Raw genomic sequence first — 16586 nt, 5'->3', positions numbered from 1 at the left:
GAAGAGCAAAAAGGGATAAGAAGTTTGTCTAGGAAAGGTAGTTGACGGGAAGATTTGATTTTGAAGACCAACATAAGCATTTTGTAGGTAATGCGGTGAGTGATAGTGAGCCAATGGGCTTCTTTCAGGAGAGGGGTGACATGATCATATTTCCCTAACTTATAAATACGTTTTATTGCTGTGTTTTGAATGAGTTGTAGGCGTCGTAGTTCTTTTTGGGGGAGTCCTTGATAAAGAGAATTGCAATAGTCAAGATGGGAGATAACTAAAGAATGGACTAGGGTTGTAATTGCATCAGTTTCAAGTATAGAAGTTAGGGACCATATAAGCCGCAGTTTGTAAAAACAAGTTTTTACCACTGAACTGATTTGGTCATGAAAAGTTAAATCTTTATCTATGATTACCCCAAGTAATTTTGTTTTTGTTTCCATTTTTATAGAGTGAGATTTTATGAAAATCTTTCCTGTTATTGTTTCGTTGTTTTTTGTTGAAAAAAGTAGACCGCACGTTTTATTGATATTAAGGGAAAGTTTATTTGCACGAAGCCAGTCACTTATTATATCTAGTTTAGTATTGATTTCTTGTATTTCAGAATGGTTTGTAGTATCAACAGGGTGAAGTAATTGAATGTCATCTGCGTAAGCGAAAATTGTGAAGCCAATTGACTGGGCTAAAGTGAGGAGAGGGGACATAAAGATATTAAATAGCAGAGGAGATAGAATAGAGCCCTGTGGGACACCGTAAGTTTGGACTGTAGGTGGTGAGGTTTCCTTATTTGAACTTTGAAACTGCGTTCAGTGAAATATGAGGTAAACCATGAAAGAGCTGGGCCAGTGATGTCGCAGTCTCTAAGATGGTTGACGAGAAGAATGTGGTCTACAGTATCAAATGCAGCAGAGAGGTCAAGAGAGATAAGAAGAACAGATTTTCGGTGATCAAGAAAGTAATATATAGTAGAAATAAGGCCTAGTAAGGATAATTCAGTGGAGTAAGAAGAACGAAAGCCAGTTTGGTGTGGGTGTAGAGCGTTGGTTTTATCAATAAAGTCAGCAAGTTGGTTATAGATGATTTTCTCCGTTAGTTTAGAGATGAGAGGAAGGTTGGCGATAGGACGGAAATTTATTGAAATTTATTGAGGTTGAGTCTAAATTTTGTTTTTTTAGTTTTGGAAAAACGAGAGCTGATTTCCATGCTTTAGGGACAAGGCTGTCAGAAAGACTTTTAGTTACCATGTGTGAATGTAATCACCGCGTGGGAGATACTATGCGTATGACTAGTGTACATGGCTAGTGAACTCTATTTGAATGTAAGTAATCAGTGGATTGTTGAAGCAAACTCAGCTGTTATACTCGTATTTATCAAACTTTACTAAAGTATTTTACTCATATCGTTGAGTAAGAGATTTTTTAAGTTAAGTGTCAAGTTCTGATCAACATAATTTTTAAAATTTATTTCAGAACCCTAAAAATGGACAAATTTTTATTGAATTTTAATAAGCATACAGAAGCACAAAATGAAGAGCATGCACCACAAATGAGTAGCGGGTGTGCAAAAAAGAGAAATTATCATAAATATGATGATAGTTATTTGGACTTTGGCTTCACGTCAACAAATGTTAATGGAGAAGAAAGACAGCAATGTGGAGTATGTTTGAAAATTTTGGTGGCAGACTGTATGTTTTCAAGTAAACTGAAACATCATTTAATAACTCGTGACTTCTTTTCAAAAAAATAAAAAGAATTAAAAGGATAGCAAGGAACATTTTCTCAGCATTTGTCAGATAACCTTTATTACATTACATTACATTAGGGATTTCTATTCCACACTGAAAAACTCACTAAACTGCATGCTCTGTTATATAACACTGGGAAACTGGGCCATGGTTAGATCCGAATTTGAAAACTTCATATACCAAAACTCACTTACAGCAGCACACAATCTTATCCTAGGAGACCTAAACCTTCATCTTGAAGACCATTCATCCAAGCCAGTAGTCAATCTACTTTCTTTCCTCAATGCCCTATCCTTTCAAATTTTAAACCCACAAACTACTCATGAGAAAGGACACCAACTGGACATTGCAGCCTTCATGACCCATCAAACATCTACTTCAGAAATTCAAACGTCTAATGGAATCTGGTCCCCATCCCTCTGGTCAGACCACTACACTTACACCTTCAACATCATCTGGACCAAAAACAAATCCAAACCATTATCCAAAATAGTAACCTACACATCACGTAAACGCATTGAGCCCGCCATTTTCTGGTCAAAAGTAGATGAAACAATCCAAGAAGATAACCCCAAAGACTTCATTTCACACTGGAGCTATTTGAGCAACAACATCCTTAATGAACAAGCCCCACTTCGAACCAAAACCAGAACATGCAGACAATCAGACCAATGGTTCGACGAAGAATTACTCCTACTCAAGAGACAATGTAGACGTCTGGAAAGAAAATGGAGAAAAACCAACCAAGATCACACGAAAACCACCTGGAAAAAAATTAACAAACAATACAAATTTCTATTAAAATAAAAGAGAAAAAAACATTACACCAACCTAATAGGCACGGAAACCCAAGACACCAAAAACTATTCCAAATATTAAAAGATCTAACTAACACCATACCCTATTTGACCACTAACAATAATTTCTCCCCTTCAGCCTCCCTCCTAGCTGAACACTTCAAGAATAAAATTACAAACACCAGAGCTACTCTCATTAGTAACCCAACCCACCTACTCGAAGTCACAATACTCCCCACAGAAAATGAATCTTGTGCTGCAGACAGATCTTGGTCCCAATTCCCTAAGATATAATGGACCAAATTCAACAAACTCTACAATAAGTACAGCCACGCATCATGTGAACTCAACCACTGCCCGCCATATCTCCTGTCATCAGCAAGCACTAAGTTCCGTACCTTACTCCTACACTGGATACAAACCATGCTCACAGATGGCATTTTCCCGAATGACCTCAGCGAAATCATCATCACCCCAATCTTAAAAGACCCAAAAGGACCAACAGACCTCTCATCCAACTACAGACCAATAGCCTCAATACCTCTATATATCAAACTAACAGAAGGATTAGTAGCCAAATTCCTCACCAACTATCTCGAGGACCATAACTTACTCCATCCCACGCAATCTGGCTTCAGAACTAACTTCAGCACAGAGACACTACTAGGCTCCCTTATCGACACAGCAAGACAACACCTCAGCATTGGAAAAAAAATGCTGCTCATACAGTTGGACCTGACGGCGGCATTTGACCTGGTAGACCATAATATCCTACTGCAAATCTTGGACTCAATAGGCATCTCAGATAAAGTATACTCATGGTTTGAAGGTTTCTTAAAATCCAGAACATACAAAGTAAAATCAGACAAAGAAAAATCCAAACCTTGGTCCAACCCCTGCGGCGTTCCACAAGGGTCCCCACTGTCCCCTACTCTCTTCAACCTATATACGGCCTCTCTTGGCGTTTACCTGAACAAACAAGGCCTATCCTCTTATAGCTATGCTGATGACATCACCATCCTCATTCCTTTCGACCAACCAATGCTCTTAATGTCAGACACACTACACAGAACTCTAGCTACAGTTACGACTTGGATGGAAGACCACAAACTGAAACTCAACCCAGACAAAACTAAATTCATCCTCCTAGAAAAAAACAAAATCCCAACCATAACCAACTTAGAAATCAACTCTATCAACTACCCTTTGCAAACCACCCTAAAACTTCTAGGTATGACTATTGACAGAGGCTGCATCATGCAACCACAAATTAACAAAACAATACAGAAATCTTTCGCAGTTATGAGAAACCTTAGAAAAGTACAAAAATTCTTCGAAAAAACACAATTTCAGCTCCTAGTACAATCTCTTATCCTAAGTATCCTAGACTATTGCAACATCCTCTACCTCCCCTGCCCTGCAATAATGATTAAACAACTACAGACAATTCAGAATACAGTTCTGAGACTCGTCTATTCATTGAAAAAACATGATCACATTACTGAGGCCTTCATCAATTCTCATTGGCTTCCAATCCAGGAAAGAACACAATTTAAATTCTACTGTATACTATTTAAAACCATAAATGGAGACAGTAAAACCTACCTAAACGACCGCCTCATCCAAACCACCTCTACCAGGCATAGAAAAACACACTTACCCCCCAATCAAAGAAGTAAAACGGAAAAAACTATACAACGGACTACTGGCCACTCAGGCAGCGAAGATAGACAACCAAGTCTCCAACCTATTGACAACAACCCCAGACTACAAGATGTTCAGAAAGGAAATAAAAACTATACTCTTCAAGAAATCCATTAATAAAGCTTAATACCATGATAAAGCTTAACTCCCCTTTTACCATCCCCTCCCTAATCCCAGATCCTACTTTTCCCTCTCTTGGAAACCGTCTCTGATCTAATGTTGTAACCCTTCTTCCATAACTCTTTTAGTAATCCGCTTTGAACCGAAAGGTAATGGCGGAATAGAAATCTGTAATGTAATGTAATAATCACAATGTTTTTAATACCATGTTTGTTGAAATTGTTTTGATATTTTTAGTTTTGTAAATCGCATTGGATTTAGATATAGCGATTATACCAAACATTAAATAAACTTGAAACTTGATTTAAATAAGATTCCTCCTTTCCCAAATGTTCTCCAGTTTCTAGTAAATCCCACCCCCATAAAAAATCATCTCTCTTCCCTGCACCACTGTCTCATCCATGCAATGGGACATTGCAACTCAACCTGCCTCTTGGGTCCTGCACATAAAAACAGGTTCTGGATTCTAATCTCTTAACTTAAATCCTAAACATAGCTTCCAGAATCTCCCTCTTGTATCTTATATACAGTTAGCACCCACAACTAAGAATGAGATCAACCACCTTTATACTTGGCTCGCAAGTTACCAAGTAATCTTCACACTGATCAGTCATCAGTTATCTGTATTTCTGATAAGTACATCATCATTAGAAGATTTACTGAATAATAAAAAATGAGCAGGAAACCTTGTCTATCATAAAATATAGTAGAAGAATATAAACATGATGTTAGATTGTGCTATTTCAATAATTTCATTATTAAGCATTTTACAAATTGGAAATACAAAAATATGAATTTAAGCTTTAATGAACAAATTACAATCAGCCAAACGGTAAGATGCGCATGCGCACTTCCTAAGCGTGCGTCCGTTTTCCGTGAGCTGTAGCTAGGAAGTGCGCATGCGCGACTCACCCCCTGCCCTCTCCATCGCCTCCCGGCTCCAGCGGCGTGACAGTTTTCAAAGAGGCGCGGGATTGTTTCAACACGGAAACACCAGCCGTTAAAGTTCCTGGCGCTGACTCCCGACGGTGGAGGAGAGGCAAGGTAGAAGAAGATTTCCGCTGCCCGGCACCCGAGTCCTTTGCCGTCCCCCCTCCTTCCCTTACCGCGGCCCCGACTGGCGATTTAAGCAGTGTGTCCAGCAGTCTTCACACGCTGCTTCGGGCCCTTCTACTGCCCTGATTTGCTCCGGACGTGCCAGAGTAAATCAGGCCAGTACAAGGACCCGAAGCAGCGTGTGAAGACTGCTGGACACGCTGCTTGAATCGCCATGTGTAGTCGGAAGGGAAGGGAAGGGGGGGGGGGGGGCGGCAAAGGACTCGGGCCCGCGTTTGTAGTTGCGACTGTGGGAAGGGAAAGGGGGTAGAGGAAACAATAATGCTGCTGCACAGGGAACTGGTGTGGGGGGAGGGAAATGGAAGGGGGAGGGAATGCTGCTTTGGACAGACAGACAGAGGGAGGAAGGGAGACAGAAAGACACAGGGGCAGGTGCACAGGGAACAGACACAGGTGCAGGGAGATATACAGAAAGATAAACAGACAAAGGGGGCCAGAGACAGACAGACAGAAAGAAAGAAAGACAGCGGGAGTCGCGTCAGGAGGGGTGCGGGATGCCGCAGAGGGAACTTTTCCAATGGGTGCAACTGGGCGGCTGTCGGGAACCTCTGAACAGAGGCAGAGCAAGGTAACTGTATCATAGGGATAAGAAGGAGGAGGGGGGGGAGAAAAAGGAAGGGACGCCTACTGCTGGACAGGGGGAGAAGGAAAGAGGTGCTGATGGATAGGGGGTGGGTGAAGAAAAAGGAACGGAGGCCTAATGTTGGACAGGGGGAGAAGGAAGGTGCTGCTGGACAGGGGGGAGGTAAAACAAAGGGAGAAGGGCTGCTGCTGCATAAGGAGAGCTGTGAAGGGGTGGTGGTGGACACAGGGGAGGTAAAAGGAAGGGAGAATGGACAGGGGGAGCAGGCAAGGGGTGCTGATGGACAGCCAAGGAAAAAGAAAGACAGAAAGAAAGAAAGCGGCTAAGGAGAGAGAGAGAGAGAAAAAGAAATAAAGAGAGACACACACACATATATTCTAGCATCCGTTAATGTAACGGGCTATAAGACTAGTTATTGATAATTATTTAAGCTAATTCACAAAAGAAACAAACATACCTGGTATGCGAGAGATCATCTGACACAGATCAACATCTAATGCAGCCGCCCTTCCTAACAGGTATCCCCAGGAATGCATTTGAACTTCATAGCCCAATAAAATATCTGGATCATACCTAAAGAATTGAACAAACAAATATAGAAACTTCTAGTATTTAAGTAACTCAATATCTACATTGCCTTTGTCAGAATACATCACAGTTCTAGAAAACAAAATTACGGTCTAGGGAATTTAAAGTGCTTTGATTATGGCAATAATTCAAATGATTCTTTGAAATATCTAATTTGCAAGCATGTAAGTGATTGCTGGTAGGATAAGGATGCATAATGATCCCCAGAAATCACTATTTCTTGCCCCTTCTTGAATAGAAAGCTGAAAACAAGAAAAAGCCTTGCACTAGGCTGAACTCCAAACTATCACTGCCTCCTGAACCTATGTTGATATCTGTCACTATGCAATGCCTCTTTCCTCTCTCAACAAGCTGGAAACAATGGTTCAATAAAATGCTGTTAGTACTATCTTGTAGGTGTGATGGCATCTCTGTGGAGCATGTTGTAGAAAATCTATGAATGTACTACAAAATTATTCCTTTCGACAGCTAAGTACATGATAGTGGAAAAGAACCAATCGACCCAACCATTTCAGCGGACTGTTTCTTTCTATCTACACTACAGTAAGCTAAGCATATGTCCAAATGGTCATCTGTACAACTTTGAAAGCCTGTAGGATACCACTCCTTCTCTCACTAATCCACAACCATTCTGGGCAGATGTGCAAATAAATTCCTCTGTTTAATTCTATACCCTTCCCTTAAAGAATAAAGGGATCAGTAAACTCAAATGGACAGGACAGGGTCATTTTCAATCAAACAAGCATTGGATATGCTACTCTGCTCATGAAACACACAGGAAAAAGGCATGGCATCATCCTCAACCACAAGCTTTCAAAGACGGTACTAAAGTACAATGTACAATGTTATCAGTGACAATCATGAGAATCCATCTACAGGAAAAGCCAAATGCCACCTTGATCCAAGTATATGCTCCAACGACAGATATGGAAGATGAGAATGTATAACTGTTCTACGAGCAACTTCAAAATGTAGTAGATCAAATGCTGAAACAAGAGCTACTGATCATGGGAGACTTCAATGCAAAAGTAAGAAGTACACCTGAAGATGCAGTGGTTGGAAAGCATGGCATAGTAGAAAGAAATGAAGCAGTTTTGACTGCAAGGACTACATGGTATCATCAAGAGCATTTTGGCTACCTGGACCATGGAATGATTTTCCAAGGGCTGCCGAGTAAGGATGGTGTGCATCTATTGAAGAAGTGTCTTTGGCAGCAGGATGGTTAATCTACTGAAGAGAGCTTTAAACTAGAAGTGATGGGGCAGGGTGGGAAAAGGGGGCAATGCATGGAAAACAGTATATACTAATGCTCGAATTATGGAAAACAAGATCATGGATCTAGAAGCTCTGATGGAAGAAGATGAGTTAGATATAGTGGCAATCACGGAGACATGGTTCACAGAGAACCATGACTGGGATGTAGTTATACTGGGCTATAATCTGTTCAGGAAAGACAGGGTAGGAAGAAAAGGAGGGGGAGTGGCGTTATATGTTAAAGATCATATTAAAGCCTCCCAATTGCAGGATCTGCAGGGCAAGGAAGAGGCACTGTGGATTAATTTGGAAAGAGAGAATGGTGAATATTAGTGCAGCCCGATTCAGGGGGGAAAAAAAATTCTATTCGATTCAGCCTATTGAATTGGTTTTTTGATTCAATTTGATTTTCCTGCCTAACTGGGTGTTTTTTTCAAACATCCAGGTGGGTTTATTTTATGGCCTCTTCACCCCCTTTGCCCTCTCCTACCCACACTGGTCCTGTGGTGTACACAAAATAAACAAACAAAAAGCACAGTTACTTACCATAACAAGTGTTATCCAAGGACAGCAGGCAGCTATTCTCACATATGGGTGACGAAATCAGCGGAGTCCGGATGCGGAAGCTCGCAAGCAGACTTGCTTGAAGAAACTAGAAGTTTTGAGTCGACTGCACCACGCATGCATGAGTGCCTTCCCGCCCAGCGTAGGGCGCGTCTCCTCAGTTCAGATAGCTAGCAGAAAAGCCAACCAGGGGAGGTGGGTGGGTTGTGAGAATAGCTGTCTGCTGTCCCTGGATAACACCTGTTACGGTAACTGTGCTTTATCCCAGGACAAGCAGGCAGGCTATTCTCACATATGGGTGACCTCCTAGCTAACCAGAATGGGATGGTGGGAGTGTTGGCAATTTAGGAGAATAAATTTTGTAATACTGTTTGGTCAAACTGTCCATCCCGTCTGGAGAAAGTATCCAGACAATAGTGAGAAGTGAAAGTATAAACCGAGGACCAAGTAGCAGCCTTGCAAATTTCCTCAATAGGTGTAGATCTGAGGAAAGCTACTGAAGCTGCCATTGCTCTGACCTTATGGGCTGTGACTCTACTGTGTAAGGGTAATCCAGCCTGGGCATAGCAGAATGAGATACAGGCAGCCATCCAGTTGGAGATGGTATGTTTAGAGATAGGATGTCCCAACTTATTTGGATCAAAGGAGACAAAAAGTTGAGGAGCAGTTCTGTGTGGTTTGGTGCGTTCCAAATAGAAGGCCAAAGCACGTTTACAGTCCAGAGTATGAAGAGCTATTTCTCCAGGATGAGAGTGAGGCTTTGGAAAGGACACTGGAAGAACAATGGATTGGTTGAGATGAAATTCCAATACCACTTTAGGGAGGAATTTAGGATGAGTTCGAAGGACCACCTTGTCATGATGAAGACAGTGAAAGGTGGATCAGCAACTAAAGCTCGCTGACTCTTCAAGCAGAAGTGAGGGCAATGAGAAACACCATGTTCCAAGTGAGATACTTCAGATGAGCCTTGTCAATTGGTTCAAATGGAGACTTCATCAGTTGAGCAAGGACAACATTGAGGTCCCAAACCACAGGAGGCGGTTTGAGAGGAGGTTTGATATTGAAAAGTCTTTTCATGATTCTGGAAACCACTGGATGAGCAGAGAGGGGTTTCCCTTCAATAGGCTGATGGAAAGCCGCAATTGCACTGAGATGGACTTGGATAGATGTAGACTTGAGGCCAGAAGTGGATAAGTGCAAAAGGTAATCCAAAACAGAAGATAAGGAGGAATGTGAGGCTCCTTATCATAAGAGAAACACCACGTAGAAAATCTAATCCATTTTTGGTAATAGCATTGTCTAGTGGTAGGTGTCCTAGAAGCCCCTAAAACATCTCGTACAGATTGAGAAAACTGAAGAGGAGTTATGTTGAGAGGTACCAAGCTGTCAGGTGTAGAGAGTGCAGGTTGGGATGAAGCAGAGATCCCTGGTAGAACGTATGGCTCCCTGCAGCTGAGTTGAACTAGAAGGGAGTACCAAGGTTGTCTCGGCCACCGAGGAGCAATCAGAATCATGGTGGCATGATCGTTCTTCAACTTGACCAGAGTCTTGAGAATGAGAGGGAATGCATAGAGGAAGAGATTCGTCCATTCCATAAGAAAAGCGTCTGCCTCGAGGCGATGAGGAGAGTATATCCTGGAGCAGAACTGAGGCAATTTGTAGTTGTGGGGAGCAGCAAAAGAGGTCTATCTGAGGTGTTCCCCACTGTGAAAATATGTGATGAAGAGGCGAGGAATGGAGTGTCCATTCGTGAGGTTGCAGAAGACAATTCAAGTTGACCGCCAAGCAATTGTTCGCCCCTTGGATGTAGACAGCTTTGAGGAAGGTGTTGTGGCGGTTTGCCCAGTCCCAAACCTTCAGAGCTTCTTGACAAAGGGAGGCAGATCCCGTTCCTCCCTGTTCGTTAACATAATACAAAGCGACTTGGTTGTCCATCCGAATGAGGACTACCTGGTCGTGAAGAAGCATTGAGAGTCTTAAGGATCGCTCTGAGTTCCAACAGATTGATATGACACTGACGATCGGTACTGGTCCAGTGGCCTTGTGTACGGAGACCATCGAGATGAGCACCCCAAGCGTAGGTCGTAGAATCTGTCGTGAGGACCTTCTGATGGGGGGGGGGGGCGTTTTAAAAAGCAAGTCTATGGAGAGATTGGAAGAGAGCATCCACCAATGGAGAGACTGCTTCAATGAAGGAGTGATTGTTATTTGTCGAGAAAGTGGATCGCAAACCTGCATCCATTGAGATGCCAAGGTCCACTGAGGAATTCTGAGGTGAAGTCTGGCAAAAGGAGTCACATGTACTGTGGAGGCCATGTGACCCAGGAGTACCATCATGTGTCTCGCTGAGATGGAAGAGCGGGAAGACACTGTATGACAGAGTTGAAGAAGAGCTTCCAGACGTTGTTGTGGAAGGAATGCTCTGAGTTGGATAGAATCCAGAACAGCTCCGATGAATTGTAGATTCTGGGAGGGTTGAAGTTGGGATTTGGGAAAGTTGATTTTGAATCCCAAACTTTGTAGGAACCAGGCAGTCCTTTGGGTCGCTACAATAATCCCGAGATGTTGAATCTTTGATGAGCCAGTGGTCGAGGTAGGGAAATATCTGTAGACCATGGTTCCTTAGAGCTGCTGCTACCACTACCAGGCACTTGGTGAACACTCTGGGAGATGAAGCCAGGCTGAAGGGCAGCACTCTGTATTGATAATGCAGATTCCCCACCCAAAATCTGAGATATTGACGGGAGGCCGGATGAATGGGAATATGAGTGTAGGCCTCCTTGAGATCCAAAGAGCATAACCAGTCATTCTGCTCGAGAAGGGGATAAAGGGATGCCAGGGATAACATTCAAAATTTTTCTTTGACCAAAAATTGATTGAGAGCCCCGAGATCCAGAATGGGCCGCAGATCGTCTGTCTACTTCGTAACAAGGAAGTAACAGGAGTAAAACCCCCTGTTCTGCTGTTCCAGAGGAACTGGTTCGATGGTATGGAGACGAAGCAGAGCTTGAGCTTCCTGAAGAAGAAGGGCGGTCTGGTATGGACTGCTAGGATACTCTCTTGGAGGGAGCTCTGGTGGAACCTGAGTGAAATGAAGAGAGTATCCTTCTCTGATGATGGTCAGTACCCAGAGGTCGGATGTAATTGTCATCTATCAGTGGTAAAAATGATGGAGATGACCTCCTATAGGGGGGAAAAGAAGTCAGAGACAGAACGATGGAGGTTATGCTCTGTTTGAGACAGTCAAAAAGGCTGTGAAGCCTTAGGTGCAGCAGAAGGTTGAGATTTTTGTTGCTTCTGAGGCTGCTGTTTCTTAGGAGGAAGGCGATTGTAAGGAGCTGCCCTTGGAGCAAAACGCCTCTGATATATAGGAGGAGGACGTGTAGTTTTGGCAAGAACTGGCTTTGGCTTAGGTCTGACAATAGAAGCAAAGGATTTTTCACGTTCAGACAATTTCTTGGTGGCAGCCTCGATAGATTCATCAAAGAGGTCATTGCCTGCACAAGGAATTTTGGCCAAGCGGTCCTGAAGATTATGGTCCATGTCAATGGTACGAAGCCAGGCAAGGCGACGCATGGCTACAGAGCAAGCAGCTGCCCGGGCAGACAACTCAAAGGCATCATAAGACGACTGAAGTAGATGTAGTCTGAGTTATGATAAAGAAGCAATGACTTCTTGAAATTCAAAGTGCTTTTGAGTATCCAAATAACTCAGAAATTTAGGTAAAAGAGTTATGAGGAATTCAAAATAAGTAATAAAATGAAAGTTATAATTGAGGACTCTAGAGGACATCATAGAATTTTGATAGATGCGACGTTCATAGTTGTCCCTTTCCTTCCAGGAGGAACGGTGGCATAAACCTTGGAAGGATGGGACCTCTTTAAGGATGACTCCACAAGCAGGGATTGATGAGATAACTGTGAGTTGTCAAACCCTTTGCGATGTACAGTTTTATACCTGGAGTCCAATTTGCCTGGAACAGCTGGAATGGTATAAGGAGCCTCCAGGCATCTGGCAAAAGTCTGAGACAAAAGCTTGTGAAGAGGAAGCTTAAGTGACTCTGCTGGAGGTTGAGGTAGATGCATGACTTTGAGGTACTCCTCAGAATTTTTAGAACCAGCATCTAATTGAAGATCCAAGTTAACAGTCATCTGACGAAGAAAAGATGAGAAAGATAGCTGATCTGCCAATGCTTTGCCTCGAGCAGGACTCGAGGACGTCGAAGCAGCCTGGGTCGAAGATGAAGCATCAGCAGGAAAAAAGGCATCAAAAGAATATGGACGAAGCAATCGAAACCGCTGCATCCTCGAGGTGTGGGAATGGACACCTTGATTGAGGAGTCGGCGATCTAGTCGAAGTAGGAGCAGATTGAGGCTTAGTGGAAGAGGGATGTTCTTTAGAAGAAAAACTATGCCTGGAAGTATGCCTTGATGAAGGCCTCGATAGTTGATGAGAACGGTACTTGGAAGCAGATCTCGAAGATCAAGGAGACTTCGCCTCGGGGACAGAAGCAGTCGATGCTACCAAAGAATGAATAGGACTGGAGGCTGTAGATCGAAGCTTCAGAGGCTTGGTGGAGGAACCTCGATGCACTCCCAAAGACTCTGCTCCTTGTATAGAGTGGGAGGATTCCTGCCGAGGCACTTGCAAAGATTCTGCTCCTTGCTTCACGTGCTTAGATGCCAGACCAGACACTCGCAGAGACTCTGCTCCCTGCAAAGTGTATGTAAGCTCAGACTGAAACAAAGAAAGTGACTCGATCTTGCGGGAGTCTGCAGAATGCCCAGGCTGGATGAGAGGAAGAAGCTTCGGTCCCATATTATTAAGTAACTGAATGAATTGCTTCTCCAACATGGTCTGGAAAGAAGCCGGCAAGGATGGATCCACATCTGAAACTGTACCACCTGCTTTGGCTGGAGGTTCCACCGAGGAAGTGTAAATGTGCTTCGACTTGGAAGTCTTAGGCACTTTGAGCACCACCGCTGGAACTTTCTGCTGAGCTATCTGAACTGATGCACCAGGGGAAGATACAGCAGATGTCGTCGAAAACAGAGCCGCTGCAAACGATGAAGGTCTGATGAGCCTCGAGGTGGAATCAGTCGAAGCAGTAGGAGTCTCGGTCAAAGGTGAGGCCGAGGTCGTCTTCGAAGTCGAGGGATCGAGAAAGAATCCATCCCAAAAAGCTTCTCCACCAAAAGACGACGACATTTAAGGGCTCGAGGTTGAAGAGTAGCACAGCGCTTGCACGACTTCGGTTGATGTTCCGGGTCAAGCATTTGAGGCACCGACGGTGTGGGTCCGTAAGGGAAATCGCACGCTGGCACTGGCTACACTTCTTGAAGCCCATTACTGGCCGGGACATAGAAGGAAAAACGACCGCCGCAAAATCGAAGCCCTTGGGCTGTGGCCGAATGGCATGCCCTGGCAGTCAGACGGAAAATATTAAATTTTTTTAAAAACTAGAAATAAAATAAATAAAGTAAGAATAGCGATTCGTGAGGAAAAAAATACAAACCGCGGTTCAGAGAAAGCACGAAGTTAAACGAAGAGAGTCAAAGACGGACTTCTCGGCTCCGCGGAAAACTGAGAACTGAAGAGACGCCCCCTACACTGGGCGGGAAGGCACTCGCGCATGAGCGGTGCAGTCGACTCGAAATTTCTATTTTCTTCAAGCAAGTCTGCTTGTGAGATTCCGCATCCGGACTCCGCTGATGATGTCATCCATATGTGAGAATAGCCTGCCTGCTTGTCCTGGGATAAAAGACTTTTCCTCTCTGTTAAATCCTAGCTCACGTTTGTGGTCTAACACCAGCTCTGGCAGAAAATAAAATTAGTTTTCTACCTTTTGTTGTCTGGTCATTATTCAAATCTTATTGGTCCCTGGCTCTGGTTGTCTTCTGATAACTTGCTTGCCAGGGTCTCCTTCTTTCTCCGTTCTAACCATCCATCTTCTATCTCTGTCCTCTCCTTCCATTTCCTTTCCCTCTCCCGGAGGTCTGGCATCTTTCCTTTTTTTCATCTCCATCCACAGATCCACCTTTTCTCAACTACCCTTTCATCCAGCATCTCTCCCTCCTTCCCCACCACCCCAGGGTCCACCATATCTCCCTTTCTTTTCCCAACTACCCTCCTATCCAGTATCTCTATCCCCCTCCACACCAACCCTTGTGTCCAACTTCTCTCCCTAAATCCCATTGTCCACCATCTCTCTCCCTCTCCTGTTTTTATTTTAGACATAAGAACATAAGCAATGCCTCTGCTGGGTCAGACCTGAGGTCCATCATGCCCAGCAGTCCGCTCATGCGGCGGCCCAACAGGTCCAGGACCTGTGCAGTAATCCTCTATTTATACCCTTCTATCCCCTTTTCCAGCAGGAAACTTTCCAATCCTTTCTTAAACCCCAGTACCGTACTCTGCCCTATTACGTTCTCTGGAAGCGCATTCCAGGTGTCTACCACTCGTTGGGTAAAGAAGAACTTCCTAGCATTTGTTTTGTATCTGTCCCCTTTCAACTTTTCCGAGTGCCCTCTTGTTCTTTTATTTTTCAAAAGTTTGAAGAATCTGTCCCTCTCTACTCTCTCTATGCCCTTCATGATCTTATAAGTCTCTATCATATCCCCTCTAAGTCTACTCTTCTCCAGGGAAAAGAGACCCAGTTTCTCCAATCTCTCAGCGTATGGAAGGTTTTCCATCCCTTTTATCAGACGTGTCGCTCTCCTCTGAACCCTCTCAAGTATCGCCATATCCTTCTTAAGGTTTTGTGACCAATATTGGACGCAGTATTCCAGATGCGGGCGCACCATCGCTCGATACAACGGCAGGATAACTTCTTTCGTCCTGGTTGTAATACCCTTCTTAATTATACCTAGCATTCTATTCGCTTTCTTAGCGGCTGCTGCGCACTGTGCCATCGGCTTCATTGTCATGTCATAGAAACATAGAAACATAGAAAGATGACGGCAGAAAAGGGCCAAGGCCCATCAAGTCTGCCCACTCTATAGACCCTCCCCTTAATACTATACAATGTTTTACCCTGACCCACTTAGGGATCCCACATGGGCGTCCCATTTATTCTTAAAATCTGGCACGCTGCTGGCCTCGATCACCTGTACTGGAAGCTTGTTCCATTGATCAATCACTCGCTCCGTGAAGAAATACTTTCTGGTGTCGCCGTGAAATTTTCCGCCCTTGAGTTTGAGCGGGTGCCCCCTTGTGGTTGAGGGGCCTCTGAGAAGGAAAATGTTATCTTCCACTTCTATACGTCCAGTGACGTATTTAAACGTCTCAATCATGTCTCCCCTCTCCCTGCGTTCCTCGAGAGTGTAGAGCTGCAAATTGTTTAGTCTTGCCTCGTACGAGAGACCTTTAAGCCCTGAGACCATTCTGGTGGCCATCCTTTGGACCGACTCGACCCTCTGCATGTCTTTGCGATAATGTGGCCTCCAGAATTGCACGCAGTATTCCAGATGAGGTCTCACCATGGTCCTGTATAATGGCATTATGACTGCAGGCTTTCTGCTGACGAAACTTCTACGGATGCAACCCAGCATCTGCCTTGCCCTTGAGGAAGCCTTCTCCACCTGATTGGCAGATTTCATGTCTGCACTAATGATTACTCCTAAATCTCGTTCTGCTGTAGTGCTGGTCAAGGTCTCCCCGTTCAAGGTATAAGTTCTGCATGGGTTTCTGCTACCCAGGTGCATGACCTTACACTTTCCAGCATTGAAGCCCAGCTGCCACCATTACCCACCAGACCCACTATTTCTTCCCCCCAAAGTCCAGCATATGCACGACTCTTTGAACCCTCCCTTCCCTCACTCCCTCCCTGTACATCTACACCAGGGCCCCCCTCCCCTGAAGGTCTGTCCCCCCTGAAGCCCTGCACCCCCTTGAAGGCCTGTACCACCTCCCAAAGGCATGCACCCCCCTGAAGGCCTGCACCCCACCCCTGAAGGCCTGCACCTCCACCAAAGGCCTGTCCCCCTGAATGCCTGTCTCCCCCCCCCCCGAAGGCCTGCGTCTTCCCCCTTGCCTCACATCAGAGGAAACAGCTCCGAAGACCTATGGCAGCTTGTAAAGATTGCTAGCACTGCGATCTTCTCTGTAGGCTGCTGATATTAGGCAATGG

At 44.2% G+C, this 16586-nt stretch overlaps 1 protein-coding gene across 4 annotated transcripts in view; it reads right to left on the bottom strand.

Moving 5' to 3' along the window:
* The window catches only part of REV3L (REV3 like, DNA directed polymerase zeta catalytic subunit), a 696072-nt gene that overhangs the window by 183713 nt on the left and 495773 nt on the right, over positions 1-16586 (bottom strand). For all 4 annotated transcript variants that reach the window (XM_033939819.1, XM_033939820.1, XM_033939822.1 and 1 more), the window contains one exon: positions 6510-6625. In XM_033939819.1, the coding sequence (XP_033795710.1) occupies positions 6510-6625 (116 nt within the window). The remainder of the gene's footprint in view (positions 1-6509; positions 6626-16586) is intronic.

This window comes from Geotrypetes seraphini, chromosome 3 (assembly GCF_902459505.1).
Source record: "Geotrypetes seraphini chromosome 3, aGeoSer1.1, whole genome shotgun sequence".
Taxonomy (NCBI): Eukaryota; Metazoa; Chordata; class Amphibia; order Gymnophiona; family Dermophiidae; genus Geotrypetes; species Geotrypetes seraphini.
Note: the sequence above shows the minus strand (reverse complement) of the source record. Positions and strands in the feature narration are given on the sequence as shown.